An 18,309-nucleotide genomic window follows, 5' to 3' on the forward strand; every position below is an offset into this window, starting at 1 on the left:
CGCAGCAGAGGGTCCACATGAAAAAAGGACTGGTAATTCAGGACAACTGTGACCACTGACCTTTGCACAGTCAAGACCACTGGTCAGTCTGACAGAATAATAGAGTTCACATGCATAGAAAGTCATCTAGCCTGTAACTATAATTTAAATGCTTAAGTGAATGATTTAAAAATGCCTTTAAATCTCAGTTAATTTATTATACAGTTTATTAGACAATGCCATATAATAATGTTTTTTCAATCTCAAATTTATCATGAAAAAATTCACAATCAGAGCATTTTAATAGACATATACATGGGTAAACTATTAAATACCTATGTTGTGAGGACATCATCAGGCTTATTGATCAAGAAAATAATTACTCTATTTCCTTCAGACACAAGAAACAGTTTTAGAAAACTCTGAAAATACTGCATTTCTTTTGTTAGGCTGTTAACCAACCTGGAATCAATTTTTGAAAGGGATAGTAAGACTAGAGCTTCTTTTATATTTTCAGTTCTTCATTCTATTTTAACACCCTTCAGAGGTACTCATATTTTTTCATCAGAAGTTTTACTACCTTTGTATGTATGCTTATGAGGTTTATTTATATAGGTTAAAATGCTTCACATATGTAAGTATCTTTGACAGTCGCTTTAATGTTTTGTCTAACTTACCATTTTGACTCTATAGTCCTATGTCTTATACTTTTTAATTGAGACGTTAGCAGTTGCACTGGCCCTCATGAATGCAAAAGAAGGACAAGCATTTTGTCATTTTATGAGCCAAACACAGACATTGTCTGTGCCTTTTGTTTCCAGGTTTTCCAACTATAATTGTATGTGTTTTCCATAAAATTGTTTTAATTAAAGTGCTTTACAGATTGAAGTAGAAGAAGAGATGGGAATATTCAAATTAAAAGCTTCATTAAAAAAATCCTCAAATTCTGCAAATATATTTTGCATAAAATGTAGTTGTTCTGGTTTGCTCTATATTAGATATGGGATGAAATATTTTAAGTCTACTGTATGGTCTGTACACTTGGATAACCTTCATTAACATTAGTAATAGTAATATGCATATATCCTGGGGGAGAATATACTTCTAAAAGTATGAAGATCTGTATCCCTATTTTCTTCATGCTAGCCTACTCATTCAGAGATCATTTTGATATGCATCTGTAAAATACATGAGAAGTCCCTCTCATTGCACAAATATCCATTTTTACTGTTCAAAGGACTTCCAGCTACAACACCAGCATCTTATGGAAGATGATGCCTAATTCTCAATTCTACATCTAGCTATTATTTGACAAGAGGTATGTACCTCCATGACATTATAACCTCAACTTTATTCACGGAAGGCAAGGTCAGTTAAAATTACTGACACACCACAGAATGACTCATTTTTTACTTAACTTGTTATACTCTTGAACAATAGAGTACAGTCAAAATTATTGTATATACATATGTGCGTGTGTACACTTTTTCATACACTAATGTAAAATCACAAAACGTCAGAATAATTTTTATAGTCTTTTACATTTCTGAACCATAGCTGATACCGAGTCAAAAGACTGACCAGATGATCTATAAAAAGTCTAGATTTTAACATCATTAAAATCAAAGGGAACTGACATTAATATAATCATCAAGAGTTTGATTTCTATTGTACCAAATATATACAAATTACCAACAAAAAAAAAAGACATAGTATGTCACTACAGTGTCTTATTTTAAGACAGTCTGGTTTTATGATTTACAATTTCAGAAAGTGTAACTCTTTGATTTCACATTTTGATATAAAATTCTTTGTCTTGACAACCATTTGTGCTAGCTTGAGCATCTATAACTAAATAATCAAAACAGTGGTTTCACAATGATATTCTTTTAGAGCTCTATTGGGAAAAACAAAGTAAGTGAATTTTATGACTATTTAAAATGATATACAGAGTATGTTCCCCTATAGGCAATAAGAAAAAAAAAAAAGGGAGGGGGACACCCTCTGCAAGATCAAAGTCCAGAAAGAACTGGCACTTAATTTATCATCCTTTACAGACAAAAGACAGTTTTCGTCATTTCAAAAGGATCAGATGTCTTTTATGACAAACTGGGTTTGCAGTTTAATTTACAAATAGAATTCTAAGTAAGCAGTCTTTGCTCTGCCAAAGCAAATGACAAACAGTATAGGTTTTCATTTACACAGCCCTCAGCAGGATAGAGGAGATTAAAATAAAACTGAAATAATTTAGAGAAAACAAATAAATGTTTCAGAAAGTTGAAGAAGATCAAAGCCTGAATTTTCTGACCCCAACTGTACAAGCATTTCTTATTATATTGACCAGTGCCATCAGATCATTAATTAAAAGGAAAGCGCTGGCAGGTGGCAGGGAAGCAGAAGCCGATAATTGGCCCCCTTCTTCTTTTTGCCTTCAAAAACTCTCTCGTTCTTTTGCAAGACATGCCACTAGGCAGACAGAAATGCCTACTTTGTAATATAATGATTAAGATGAGATGAAGAGACTCTTGCGTTTAAAGCAGCCATGCCTAATGAATGCGGCTAGCTTTATAATTATGATCCTACTTTTACAATAAGGAATATGATGTTCCATTCAACATCTCCTCAACTGTCACAAAGGTAAAAATCTCCAATATAGGGGTCTACACTTGGTGTTTTTCACCCCCTTATTCCTTTTATAGCAGTTAGCAAAACCAGGCAAAAATAACTACTAGTAATTCAAGCATTTATACATAAGAAAGAAAGAATGAAACATCTGTAAGACTCACCACTTCACCAGGTAGGTTGTTCAGGTCATTAAAAGGGGTTTCTAGAGCGTTTGTGTCAACATTTAGCAAAACCACATCCTCCAGTGATCTATTTTTTACTCTCTGTTAAGAGGAAAAAAAAATAGTGGAAAAGCATTTTACTATGGCATCCTCCTGAAGTACATTTTTATTATAATGTGCTAGATTACAAACAATGATTTTACAAAGGACAACAATGACAAAGACATTTCGAGCTTTAGATGTAGGATTTGTGAATTAAACGCAGGATTCAGAATAGCTTTCAAAAACATTTCCTCTTCATCAAACAGTAAGGTTATATTAATATATCTCTGAAATACAAGGATATTCAAGAAATGAATTCTTGAAACCCAAGATTTACACAAAATACAGTTAAATATATTAGAACTATACATATATTAACAACATTTCATTCTCTCTTATTTGTGAAAATCATATAGGATGTTAATCATATAATCAGACGAAAAACAGAGAAAACTAATTATTTGCAGATTTATGTAAGTCCCACGCATGTGATGTCTAGTAGTATTACAGAAGAATGGATGAAACAATCTTTCATAGATGGACCTGACTAGCAGCTAAGAACTAAACAATTTGTTCCTTTCATGAAAAAAGGATAGAATTCTTTTCTATATGGCCCTACAATAACACATAATAGTGTGGTCCAGGAAATAATTCCAAAAGGAATTCAGTGACTTCTTTTTCAGAACAAGCCCTTCTGTTCCATTATTTTCTGGTGGAATAAGGAAAAAGATCCTAGTCAAGATATTACCATCAATGTATGCAGGTCATACGAACCTGATTTGAGAGAACAGAAGGCTATGCCCAGAGTTAAGAAGTGTACAAGACAGAAGGCTCTTTTTTGGAAACACAAAAGTGCTAGTGGCTCAGACTGGGGGAGAACCCACCTCATCAGCTTAGCAAATGTGAATTGATCCTTAGACACTGCTTTAGCAGAAGTGTAAATCAAATCAAGTTCCCAAATCAATCATCTACTCTGCATGATAATCAGACTACACATGTAGGCTTAATGGGGTCATCAAATGGTTATGGAAAGAGGCAAAGCTGTTTATGACCCAGCTATTACTTACCACTCAGGTGAGTTCCATTGTTTTGTTGTATGTTCAAATCTGAAAAGGCTACCTCTTGTTTTTTGGCAAAAAATACCCATTTCTAAATTAATAGTTATTAATGTTATGGGATGAATCTTAGACTCTGATCTTCAGAGGGACAGGAACGTAAATTATCTGGGAAATCAGAATGATGCTGAATTCTGATTGATGGCGACTCCAAAATAAATTTTAACTGTTCTTATTATTGGGAAATATCTGTGGCCGAGCCACTAAAAAAGGCAGGAAAAAAGCTATCATTGAGCTATTAAATACACACAGAAACAAATCATGACGTAGAGCTTACATGTTTCCATAAAACACTTCAAAAGTAAGACTTCAAAGAGAGACATTTTTTACTTTGTAAAGCATCTGAAGCTTAAATTTTGTAATTCTGTATGCTAAAAAACAGGGATTCTTTCTGAAGCATTTCCTTTAAAATTATCACTTACGGCACACACACCTCATGCTTACCCATATGCAGAAGGGTATACTAAACTTACCTCTATTAAGCTTAAGTGGACGCCAATTAGATAAGGCATTGGTGCACTGAAGGAAAAAAGTGGAAAAGATCAAGATTTAAGTACCAGCTACCACAACATTTGTGGAGCAAAAAATATTTAAAATCTTGGCACATACAGTCCCTAGTTAACATTCACTGTTTAAGCCTGTATTAAATGAACACAGTTGCTACTGAAATTTTTACTAGACAAAGGAAATTTTATTTTGTTTTTTTTTACTCTGCAGTAAAGATGACCACAAAATAAAGGACGCTGTTCCTAACTATGGAAGTATGAGTGAGAAGACGCGTACGGCTTGCTAACCGGCTTGCCATACCTAGTTTCAATAACCAACCATACTGTATGGCAGAGCTAACCTAGCAGATGTTCCAAAAGTGGTCTGCCTCTAGAACTACAATGGTTTTAAAACACCATTCTAGAGAATACGGTACCAGCTAACATCACCACACTGCAATGCAAACATCATTAATGCCAGTTTTGGTTCTGAATGTGCTTCTGAAACCCTTCCTTCATGGGCATTTGGAAGCTGTATAATATCCTATTTAACTCAAGATAGTAAACTTCTCGTTTCCAATTTGAATAAGACAAGGAAATATATTCTCAAAATAAAACAAATATCCACACAAGGCCTCTGGAATGAGACCTCCTGCAGCATGCAAGCAAGAAACTGAATTAGTCAGGCTAGTTTATCATGGTTTCCTACAATCTTCTGTTTCTTCCTCTAGTGAATGTGTTCTGGCAACGTCTGACCAAGAGTATACTCAGTATCCAGCGCTGAAGGCAAAAAACATCCAACGATCATCATCACACTTTTGGGTACTGCGAGATTACTAAAAATATTCACTCCAGAGAAGCAAGCAATAGATAGGCTGGTTTAAGCAACTCAGTGGGAAACGAAACACTAAGGGACCAGAGAGAATAAAACTAAATAAAAATAATCTCTGAAAAATAAATGGAAGGTAAGATGACTTATACGAAGTTACACAGATAGGTGACATACAATAATTTCTCCCATTGTATTAATTTGATCACGGATCTGAGCCACTGGCACCGACTGATTGGCGATTGACTTCCTGAGGCCCGGGGAGAGGCTTCACTGCATCAGTTCACATGGCCTCATCAATTTGGTCCCAGCTCTGGGAGCAAAAGTAGCAATTCTCACCTGCCTGCGACTGCAGCCAGTTTTAGAAAAATCTGTACATGCTACGGATTAGCCAATTGCTCTCATTAACAATGTCCCACAGGAGAGGATCAATGCAAAAAAAAAAAAACCAAAACAAAACCAAAAACCAAAACCAAAAACCCACAAACAAAAAAAGCCCCCACAAACAAACAAAAAAACCCAAACCCCAGACTGACTGAGGCCAAAACAAGCTTTCATCATGTTTTTACTATTACAATAAAGGTTTGCTGAGGCTGCAAACTGTCATGGCTTAAGGTTTCTAGGCAATGGGGCTTCCAAAAAGGGAAATGGAGACCCCTATGTCCCCACACATCTTTTTCTTAGCCCAAAACTGAAAAATTTTAGTACCTCCTGAGGACTTCATCCAGGCTAAGGCCTTATGCCTTTGTGGACTACACACAAATTACGTGGAATTGTAAATGGGTGTCACTCCAGAGCAGACACACGTCTATATTCAGAGAGGAATCAGAGAGCTTTAAAACATTCTATAATTTTAAGAATGCTTTATACTACGTAACATATTTAACCAAGCCAATGATAATGACTATGACTGACATGTAACTAAGGATTCTTCTGCTGAATATGCAGCAAAATAGATTCTCAGGTTCATCACATCAGAGTATCTTAGCGTTACAAATAACGTGGGAGAAACTACGGTGAAAACAAGTGCTGTATCATGTTTGCATTGTATGCACACTTGTTCTCTTGTACACCGACACCGTTCTACCAGCTTTACCAGGTCGGTACTGACTTAAAATAGCTGATGATTTGCTCCATTAATAAATCTGTCATTAAAAAGGGTAGCGTGTAGCTCTTTTCTATAGAACAAAGCAACAGCTACATCATTTCAATTTTGAGAAGTTAAACAGAATAAAGGTACAAAGCTAATTAGATAAATACATCTTGAAAATGCATGAAATAAAAACTGCAGGTATGGAAAGTCAATTTGATTGTTTTCAGTGAAGAATGAATTTTATTACTGCTGGATTCTGAAGCCTTAACAGCAGAGGTTTGTAATATGTACATGAAATTGCTTACTATGATACTACTGGGAGCTGCTATATAGTTTTTCTCTTGCTTATGTATGTTATTACCAAAAATGTTATTAATCTACAGCATCATTGCCTAAAATAATTACTGTGTTATACAAAATGTGCAAGTTAATCGGAAAATAATTGTCCTATTCTCACGAAAACAGGCGTGCGCATATCCCAATTCAGAAGAGACCAAATCTCATAAAAAGACATGTTGCAATTGTAACTTGAATTTTCTAATTGCATTTTATTTTTAACAGAGCATCAGCAGAACAGATGCTTTATCATCCACAGACAAAACTGTCATACATTCTTATATCAGAGACTTAGTTTTCCAAGAAATTACACAGAAATTTGATTAAATTCGCTTTCTCTTTTATAAAAATTAATTTTATTCAAATATAATACCTATATCAATGCTCAAACTTAATTTTTGTAAAAGCTTTCTTGAAAGCCAGCCACCTACCAGGCTGAGTGCAACAGTATCTTTTCACTTACTTAAATGTAGAAGATAAATCAATTCTTAAAAAATATTCAGAAAATTCAGGTTTTTTAGTAACTCCGCTGTGTTTTCTTCCTCTAGAGCTAAAATGAAAATTACTTTCACTGCCTAATATTTTGCTATCTTGTAGAAAAAGAAATTTATTATCTCTTCTTTTTTGGATAGTTGTTCCAATTCTCACATTGGAGTTCTCATAACGGAATTCAAGGCCGAGATAAGCTACGTGGGGGGAAAAAACCATCCTGAAGTAAATAAATACACAGTATGTTCACACACCAGACACTGTAAGTACTCATAACCTGGCCAATCCTGACGGCATTACAGTCCACGCTGATGCTGAGTACCAGTGGGTTTGGACTACTTTAAGAACATCTGTTACATTATGTCTAAAACCAGTCTGTACATCAGGTTGCCTGATAGAACCTAAGAGGCTTTTTGATTAAAAAGACAAGTGGAAGAATTTAAATAATTTTTTAATATAGATCTAACTGTTTTACTCAAAGATACATTTTTCTTTTTTCATGCTCACAAAATGTACCAGCTAGGCAGTTTACGTGATTTATCAAACTCTAACCCCCACAGAATTATATCATTTATCTTTATGAAATTTTGAAGATATATAGTCCAACTCATTAAAAAAAAAAAAATTGTGGATTTCTCTCAAAATACGTTGGATGATTAAAATGCAAAAAAAAAGTTGCAGGATCAGGGCCTATATTTAAACTACTAGATTTAAATGTATTTTATCTTTGTATAAAAATGCCTTACTCCCTTGGAACGAACAAAATTATCAAACTGATAATCACCTACTTCATTTATTTGAATACCATTTCAGAATAACACTAAGAAAATAAGAGTTCATGGGAGACATCCCAACAAAGTCCAAGTGAAGCAATGACAATGTAGTTTCTAGGTATGAAAATGCCTGTTAGGCTAAAAGGAAAAAAGACACTTTTATAAAAAGAACTTTGCTCTATCAAAATGCATAAAAAATGAAAATAAAAAAGAATTAGAAAATTATTTTATTAATTTTAAATTGACATGAGCCTTTTGGACTGCACACTAGGTGTGGCCTACCATAAACTTTGACCTTATGAATTCATCAAGGTTTTTGAACTTGATATATTATATACCTATGAGGAAAACACTTATTACTGCTAATATGCCAAAACATGAGGAAAGCTAAGTATTTTATGTGTTTTTATTACACTATTCCAAACTGTCTCACAAAACAACCATTCAAACCAGACATGATCAGACAGAGAAATGTAAACGCACAAAAATCTGAGTTAAAAGGTCTGAATTATAGTTACTGTGGTAAATTCATCAATTGTGCATTTCCTTTCATGAACTTTATGTTTCCATTTGAACATCTCTAAAAAAGGGAAACATTTTTTTTCCCCACTCTATTGTACTACTGTGAAAAAGAAAAAGGGATATAAATGAGTTTTACAAGTTTAAGAAACTCCACGCTTCTTTTTAATGAGTAAAAAAAATTCTCAGGTCACACCATAATGACCTAGAATCTCAACTATTATCATCATCACAAGACGCTGTGTACAGCATCTAACATTATTATTTCTGGAAACATTATCTGCGCTTAGGAAGGGAAATAAAAAAATCTTCTAGTATTCAGGATGCACTCTGCAGGGTACAGCTTGAATAAAGGTGTTGATCTGCCTTCTGAGAACAGCATTTATGGATGATACTGAAGAAATTACAAAGCTTCTGGCGGTAAGCTCAAGTAATACAAAACCTAAACAAATACATCCAAGCTCTACCCCCATCTTCGTGCATTTTATCAAAGCTAGGAGGAAAAACAATTAGGACAGAGTTTCTTCAAAAGAAAACTATCATTAAAGATGAAAGGCTTAGCTATAGTTGAAAGTAAAGCAAGGAGTAGGAGAAGAATATTTGATTTCTTTTTGAAAACAATAAATAATATACATATGAAGTACAGGAACTACCACAGAAAAAGATATACCATGGGCAAATATTGTAAACTTGAGGAAAAACTATCAAAGAGACTCAAGGAAACATAATGAGAATTTCTTTGAAAACAAGAAGTTCAATAGACTGGGTGGAGTTCAATGGAACATCAATATTTACAGGTTCCAGAAAAAAACCAAAACATAAAGCCCAGCAAACCTACAAGCATAATTTATTTCTGTGAAGAAAAACATTAGTAACAGAAACATAGACTTATGTCGGTAGGCATCTGACTTGGACTTGGTTTGTATATATAATAATTCCTGATCTCTAAAACGGCTTTAAATGGTTCATTTTTCCACCACAGATCCATAGGGTCTAGTTAAAGTGAAAGTCTCCAGGGATGGATACTCCTGTTTTAGGTGCTTTAATGGAAACTCTCATTTGGTATCTCTGGCACTACTATGAATGAAACAAAGTAGATCTCTTCTTAGCCTGAAATCTTGAAACACATGCGTGTGGAAACATGATCCCTTGAAGGATCAGAAGTGACTCAAAAAGTGATTCTTTCTTGTTCAACTTAAAAATTTGCCAAATGCACAAAGTCCATCATGTGAACAGAAACACATCAGGAGAAGCAGAATTCTTATAATGAAAATTTTGGAAGTACCAAAATGAGATTTTAAGCTCCTTCAGGAAGGTGTTGGATAGGATCCTGAACCTGGCTGAGTCTAAAATACAAATATTAAATCATTGTATAGACCTAAGGGAAACATTGATGCCTACTAATGTTTGATTCCAGAAAAACTGATCAGTTTCTTTCTGAATGCTTCTATCACTATCATTTATCTCAAGTTAAAATAAATGCCAAATAAAAGAAAACCATAACATGGTCGCATTTAAATTATTGAATGCATTCTCTAGCAATAAAACAGGAACGGTTATTATAAACGTGATTCTAAATGCTGCATTGATAGTAATCAGCACTGTAATTCAAGGTACTAATTCAAACACCATGTAAAGGCATACCGAAATATCTCTATTCAAGTCATCATTTAAGCATTGGCTTAAGTGCTTTCATAAACTGAATGCTGTACATTTAGTTACATCAGTAGTTAGTGTTTTCATCAGTTACTTAGAATTTCAAGACAGGTAAGAATCTCAGAAATGGGGATAACAGGTTAGCTGTCTTACCAGCAGTAGTCCAGAAGATGTGGAGGAAGCACTGGGATGTAAATGTGTTGCCAATACATTGGATATAACAATGCAGCTGATGCATGAACACAAGCAGTTAACTAAAAATAAAAACACACACACAGAATTGGCAACAAAAAATATGAATAAAAAGAAAATACATTATCTTAAAGTAACTTCTAGACATGCAAGAATCTTAACCTCCCCATACCACCTATTATAGCATTTTTTCAATTGTTTTTAATGGCTTAAGCACATCTGTGAAGAACTCTGATATACATATACAAGTACAACATTTGCAAGAAGTCAGGCTAACAAGTCAATTAAAACTCCTGCTCAGCTATTTCCTTGAAAAAAGAAAAATAAACATGCACTACTTGATATTTATCACAGTCAAATGCGGGTACTGCCATGAACACACAGAACTCGTGTGCACCCCAGCTGCACTCAGCTCCATTGAGCGGAAAGACTCAGGGGATTTTTTTGGTCCACATTTCTGCTCTTTGGAACAACTGGAATTGATCTGAACCTGCATGAAGCCACAGAAGAGCACTAAACTCAGGAGCAGGATTAACTCCTGTTTGTGTCACTATCTTGATTTCCAAACTACCTTTAAAAAAATCTGAAGTGAATATTCCCTGTGACAGCAAAGCAACATCATTACAATTTTCCAAAACTCCCTTCCCAAAGCAGAGACTGGCAAGTCTGGCACTAGCATCACCAGAAAATGAAGGACTCCTTGACCAAGAAAGGAGGTGTTACAATCGGCTTACCATTCAAAATGGACATCCCTGTTTTCCTAAAACAAACAAGCAAACAAAAAATCACCACCCCCACCCCACCCCCCAAAAAAAAAAAAAAATCTATGGAATTGATAAGAAACGTGGTCGAGTTCACTCCTTGAGTGAACAAAATAATCTGCAATACCTAAGAATTCAAATTTGATCTACCAAATACCACTTTGCCAAAAATACCAGGCAGTCACTCAAATTTATTTATTTTATTATGCAGCCACAGAATTACAACAGAATGAGAAAACATCAAGACTGTGTTCAAAATAAGGTAGCCTATATCCAGCACATAAAACACTACAAACTTCATTAAAAAAAGAAAAAAAAAAATAAATAAAAAAAGGGAATGCCCCACATAGAAGACACCAAGCTTATGGAAAAAGACAAGACTGTCCTAATGTTTTATATCACAACAAAATTACTATCTGAGGTTAACTTGATAACAGTGCTGTTTATTAGATAGGTACTTTTACAGTAACAAAACAAAGAGCTAAAAATAAAATGTAAATCCTGTCCATACAGCAAGTGCTAAAACATTATGGATTTTACAGGAAAAAAAAGTCTTTGTGGAACAGATCAGCAGTTAAAGCTTTGACACCCTAGCCATCTTGGACATTTAGACTTGTAAATAAAAATTATACTGCAATTTTGTACATGTATTTTTACACTAAAAAGAAAAAAAAGTAATTATAAGACCATTGCAGCAGAAATCACAGACAATTACAATTTGTGCAGCATAGTTTGCTCAGCACTCAGATTAATATAACATGATTAAATATGGAAAAGAAGAGGGTCTGAAAGCTCCTGAGGGAGATCATTAGGGCAAATTGCCAAAGAATGAAACATGAGCCAGTCAGGAGAGTCTGGAAGCTGCAGTAGTACCAAGGGACTTGAATGTTCGACAGTTGGAGCTTCAGTAATGTGTGAACTGCAGGTTAAGGTATCAGGAGACTCTGTTCACTGACACACAGAATGTCACTATTGACCAGTGAACTGCCCGAGCCTGACAGCTACACTACAGAAAGCCAAGTATATCATAATTCCATATTTAAACTCTTCGTTTCAGAGTAACATCTCGTTTCTTAGCTTTACATCAAACCTACGCAATTACTCTCACTTTAGAATTATAATAATGGCTATTTTAATAATTACTGTGTTGTTACTAAGAATTAATTGATTTTGGGGAAGAAATAAATTAGTATCTTCTCCCTCTTCTATGCACTGGGATTTATGAGTTTTATTTCCATATTATCTCTCTCTGTAGTGTAACTAACACTACTGATAGTGTAGTCAAGCTCAGCATCGTGTTTTTCGCTCTTTTACTCAAAATCGATACGGAATTACTAATTAGTATGCCCACATACTATTGTACATAGTATATAAATTTCAAACCGCAACTACCTATATAAAAATTAGCATTGCATATATTTCAATCACAGACTGAAATAAAGCTGAGCATAGAGTTATACAGGATATCCCCCCATGTATACAGCCACCACCTCCTCCTCTTAATAGGCATTCTTAAATTATGAATTAAGATGACTATACTATTTGCATGAAGAAATATTTTCCTCTTATGCATATGTGTGTTATATTTTAGTTCTCACTTTAACAGAAGAAGTGGATAATTCCTTAAAAACATTTGAAGTTTTATTAACTCTGCTTTTTTACAATCTATATTTTGGTGTGGCACTCAGACTGGCATCTATTTAATATTTTTATTTTAAAAAATCTACTAAATTTTAGCATTTCTAGCAGGAAAGGTAAAGATGTGATTACTTACACATCAAGGTTTTGTTGTACTGTTCCTTGCTTTTCTATTTAATAACTTCTTAATCCAACATCTTATTTAAACATTTTCATCTATGCTGCTGCAGTAGGTTTCCAAACATTTTAGTATGGCATGAATATGTTTTATAGTTTCCTGTTGTATACAGCTTATAATATAAGCAGCTATGGGATTCTGCTGCTCTTCAAACTGCGTGACATTTTAATACTGTGCCAACTCTGCCTTTAAGCAAATACTGATAAGATAATTATGGATTTCATATTAAAAATTGCACACTTTCTGGCAAATTCTTTTTTTGCCTTTTTTACTGTTTCAACAGTGACTGCATTTCTCAAATGCATTAGCCATTTAAATAACTTGCCTCTTTAACTGACATATTCACTCTCCTAAATAGAACGGGGACTACTGCAAATCTTGGAATAATGCTGCATGTCTTAAGTAACCAGACAGTTCAAGAGATCTGAAAAGCATTCGGTGACCAGGTAGAGCCCGACTGCTTACATCAAAACTCAGAGGTCTATAAAGGCGGCCCCGGATTTGGGGGGTGTCTGATAGCATCTGCACCTGGCAGCGGAGCCAGCCAGAGCCCCGGCAGACACCCTGCCAAACGCTGAAGGAGGAGACGGTAAGGCAGAGAGCGCAGCACAAACTCCTAGGTGCAGAAATGAGCATCTGTTGCTTGACCAAGTGGTGAGATCTTTTGCAGAAAACAATTCCTTACACTATTTAGGGAAAAGGCATTTCTATGGAGCCTGTCTGTTGATTGCTATCTATTCCAAAAGGAATTATCAAGATCCACCTTTAAAAAAAAAAAAATTTATAAGAAGAGAAATGTCATAGATCAGAAAAATCTCTTTTTCAAGACAGGCAGTCGTTATCCTAAATTATCTTGAGGTCACCTTCAAGGCTGTGTACAATCTTACCTATTTTGCCAGCAACAACTGGAGATTACATCAACTGTGAACTGTGATCCCCCTTTACAGATAAGCTTATATATATAAGGTGTAAGCATCTGTCCAATAAAATTTGCTATATATTTATGTATACACACACATACATCATTGCTCAACTCTGCAGTTAGCTAAAAAATCTTAAATTATAGCAGAACAGCACTGCAGAACCTAGTTACTGCAAATCTGATATGTTTTGAGGCAATAAATGATGTTGAGACATCCTCCTCTAGTCCACTGCACTGGAAAAGACCTACCAGAGTTGTGTCTCTATCCATAATAAAACGGGTAGGCAGTTTCTAAGTTTTTGTCTGTTGAAACCCATTTTTCAATATTGAACAGAACTTTTAATATTTCTGCTTCCAACAATTTTGATTTTTCAGACTATTTTTCTCCATTTCAAAGAATATCTTCTAGTTTAAACAACTTTTATTTCAAAAATAAATCTAATTATGGTTTTAAAATTGGTTTAAATAATGTGGTTTTAAATTACATAAACAACATGAGTCAATTGACTTGAACTAGTTAAAAAACAACTTTTAACAAAAAATTTCAATGTTCAACCCTCTAATAAATAGCCAAATTTTATTTGAAATCCCTAGCATTTGCATTGGACATGAAAAGAAGTTTCCCGTCCCGTTTCTATCAGTAATGAATTTACTAACATTACTGAGTACAACTGAAAGTTTCAGTCTGTTTCTGATCTCTTCTGATAAGACACTGCAGCCAGCATCACCATATAAGCTTTCATCACCCTGCAAGGAAAGTATGTGGTGTTTTCTCCAGAGTTTTGTAGTGATTGTGGTACAATAATTTTATCTTTGTCTCCTGAAAAAAAAAAAAAAAGAAAAATGCTGGAACTATGTGCCTGGTGTAATACAGTCTCTCCAAATAGTGGGAGACCACCTTACAAAGTTTGTTAGCAAAATTCATTATTGGGTGACAGTAAATTGATTACTACCAAATCCCTGCAAGACTAAAATAATGGACAAATTCTAGAGAATGATGAGTTACTTTCCACCTTATGGCAATAAGCAGCCACTTGGGAAGACTGTTCAAAATCTATGCACTGCTGAACAGGAACAGTCAGGAAAATTTTTAGTTCAAGACCTGATCAAAGCAGGTTTACCTGCTCCTGGGAACATGAAGAGTGCAGCTCCTACCTATCCCTCACGTGGATGCAGTAATTCTGATGTGTGTATCTGCTACCCCAATGCTCACTTCTATCAATGAACCTTTCTACTCTGGATTTCAAAGGGACTGGTCCCTTTTTCTTTTCCTTTCCTTTTTTTTTTTTTTTTTCTAATTTTAGTTTTTGCTAAAACACTCTATGTCTAGAGCCATACTACTTCAGTTGAAAGATCTTCTGCAGACTCACACATTATGCTTATTTGATACCTATTATTCACATAATTTCAATGAGTAATGTGAAAATAATTATTCTGTATCCTGCACAAAACTTACCAGGCAGTTACTTTCTATCTATACAAATTATTTTCTTCAAAGTCTTTTCTATAACCAAAGGTAAAAAGAGAGGCAGAACATAGGTGGCAAGATTTGCACACACCGCAACACACAAACTAGAAAGACAGAAACTGATTAGCGGAATCTTGTCAGAAAGCCAAAAACAGCAACAGAAGTTAGACAAAACGCTAAAGCAAAATTAACCTGTGATACCATACAACCTTTCAAAATCTACTGTAAGCAACTAAAGAACTACTGTGATAAAACCATTTCCTGAAAAACCCTCAAACACTGTCAATCTCTGTCAACACCACGTCCAGAAATGGGTACTGGTGTGCTCTCTCCCCCCTCCCTCACAGTCCCATTGGGCCAAAGAACTGCTTCCCTCCCACTGCCTTGACCACACATATGCTGAAAGATGCCAAAGATTCTGTTTAGTTAGCTCATCTACTTATTAATACCCATAGCAATAAATTGTAGGGGATGGGTCACCGTTTTACCACAATTCCAGTAGCAACCATCAACCTGGACCAACTCTTATTGCTGTTACCCCAATACTCCCAATTCACGAGAATCACCGAGAAACCACTATCCACTTCCTGAAAGGGGAACAGTTGTACAGGTGAAAGGAACCCTCTCCTCTACATCATTACAACTCCTAAGACTACGAGCTTTGTTAGAGGGCCATCCATATCTAAATCTTGTTTGATCAAGCATGAGATCAGGCCCCAAACCCATAACAGATACCTAACGGTTGCTAAGACCTACCTTCCCATTCATTTCTTGAATGGGTGGGGGAAGACTGCTGGGGAGTAAAAGTGGGAAGGGAGCCCTTGCCTTCGCCAGTTTACAACACAGCGTAAATCCTTTCCCAGCTCTGAAGAATAAGCAGTCGGACTAAATCATAAACTTAGTCCATCCCGCTGGCATTGGTGAGAAGTCCAAAGTCACTGATGAAAAAAAAATTTAACAACAAAAGAGAACAGAACATACTGTCCAAGCCACGATATTCAAAGCTACTTCTTAGCCATTTCTTTAATTTAGCTCCTGGCTAATTGTTTCCCATCTGCCATCCCCATAATCTTAAAGAAGAAAGAGGGAGGACCTTAAATGAGCCATAATGCATTTCCCTCCCGTTGGCAAGATGAGACCCCCAGCCCTCTTCTCTCACAGAAGGGAGAGAGGGGAAGGGAAATATATTTCCAGTCCACATATGAAGATTTTAACTTTTTCCACTGTGAAAATTAAATGTGAAAAATAAAACACTTAATATAAAAAACTTATTGTCTCCTGGGTTTGGGAGGTTGGTTTTTTTTAGTATTATTCACATCCTTTTATCATTATTTCTGGGGGAAGGAAAGGGAAGAGACGAGCGTTATTCATGAATTTGACAGCACTTCATATGCAATCAATTTCATTCTTTTCTTGCAATTCTTGATTCACAAAGCAGCATTATGGCATCATTCTTGCGCATTAGTTTGGAAGGGAAAAGACTGCAGACACGGCTTGCTCCTTGCCTATGGCTCCAGGAGTGACATGTTTCCCAATAATGGAAGCTGAGCAGAAAATAAAACTGAAGTGGTAGTAGACAGGTGAGCGCTCAACAAGGAATACCACTGGCATACTGTGCCTATGCTAAGGACCTACACACACTTTTATAGATAATCAGAAGCATCTATAGAACAAAGTAGGTGTGGGTGGCACAGAAAAAGCCACGTAACTCAATACAGTTAATTTCTTCATCCCACAAAAGTTTTTAGTATTTTTCATAGGTTGAAAAGGAAACTTCTGGAAGTTAGTCGTCAGCTTTTATCCCTAACACATCACAGATTAGGTTAACTAACAGGTCTCTTCTGATATTTATCTTATAATAAACTAATTATGCTTCTTTATATCTTCTGTTCAATACTTTCAGTTTCCTCATATTTCTTCATTTCATCGCTGTGCATTCTTGACAATTTGTTTATTCTCGTTTTGACATTCGTTTATTTCCTAAATTCTTTCGCTCTTCCTCTCTCACAAAAACACAGAACACCACAAACATATACATTTTGTTCCTTTTCCTGACCATCTCCTGACTCCCCCTTTCCTCCCTCCTTTATTTTATGACCTCTCTCCATGGAGGAAGAGCTACCCTCCCATAAAACAAGGGAGTTGTGCAAATGTTTCTCGCTTCTGAAAGAAGAGTTTCCAGGAAAATAATTTTTATTAACATTTCCTCCCCCAGAGTAACTCCATGGTATGTTCTTCTGCCATACACTAATTAAGAAGCAGCAGGGAACAGCTTCCTTGTGAACAGCTGACAGACAACTTATTTACTGCGAGCAAGAGTAGAGATAACCACTGACTATGTTATAGTTCATCTCATCATTGGTGAATTTTGGAAAAAAAGAGTGATAAAGCAGCAGTGACCGTGAAAAAGGGGAAATCTTGCCATAATGGCACACTGGAACAGAGAGCTGGTATTACACTCACACACCCTTCAGTAACTCGTCTTCACATCTTACGCTTCACACGACCACCAATGACTTCAGTGGTACTTTTTGTAGGGGGTGAGACAGTTCTGGTCAACAGAACACGGACTCTTTCACTTTCAGTTCTCATACAGCCCAGCCACAAAGGACTCAGTACTTAAAGGCTTCTCTTAGATTGCATATGCCCACAGCAGCGCCTGCACTGGCTCTAGACAGCATTTCACTCCAGTAGTTTCTACTGAATTGCCATATGATATGAATTGGAAAAAGAAACAACTTTTGCCCCAGATTATCTTAATCTTGGATGTGTTGTTTTTCCTGAAAGTGCTAATAAGTGAAAAATCTAATTTGGAAATGAATTTGTAGATCTTTCTGTCTACATGCTTTTCTTTTACAGTGTGGTTTTTTGGTTTCTGGGTTGTTTGGGATTTGGGATTTTTTTTTTTTTTTTTTTAAATAAAACCCAGTGATACAGTTCTTCACCTTTTACATAAATGGCAGGTAATAGCGATCTGCAACTTTTTACTGTTTTTTCTCCCTCTTATTGAAAGAAAAAGAATTTTAATCATTTGCTGACCACACATTT

At 35.4% G+C, this 18,309-nt stretch overlaps 1 protein-coding gene across 2 annotated transcripts in view; it reads right to left on the reverse strand.

The window, feature by feature from the left end:
• Nucleotides 1–18,309, reverse strand: part of DENND1B (DENN domain containing 1B) — a 165,864-nt gene that overhangs the window by 47,699 nt on the left and 99,856 nt on the right. For both annotated transcript variants that reach the window (XM_050901330.1, XM_050901331.1), the window contains exons 11-13: nt 10,256–10,356; nt 4,396–4,441; nt 2,766–2,867 (exon numbers count right to left, since the gene is read on the reverse strand). In XM_050901330.1, coding sequence (XP_050757287.1) covers nt 2,766–2,867; nt 4,396–4,441; nt 10,256–10,356 — 249 coding nt within the window. The remainder of the gene's footprint in view (nt 1–2,765; nt 2,868–4,395; nt 4,442–10,255; nt 10,357–18,309) is intronic.

The sequence above is a fragment of the Gymnogyps californianus genome, chromosome 8 (assembly GCF_018139145.2).
Source record: "Gymnogyps californianus isolate 813 chromosome 8, ASM1813914v2, whole genome shotgun sequence".
NCBI lineage: Eukaryota > Metazoa > Chordata > Aves > Accipitriformes > Cathartidae > Gymnogyps > Gymnogyps californianus.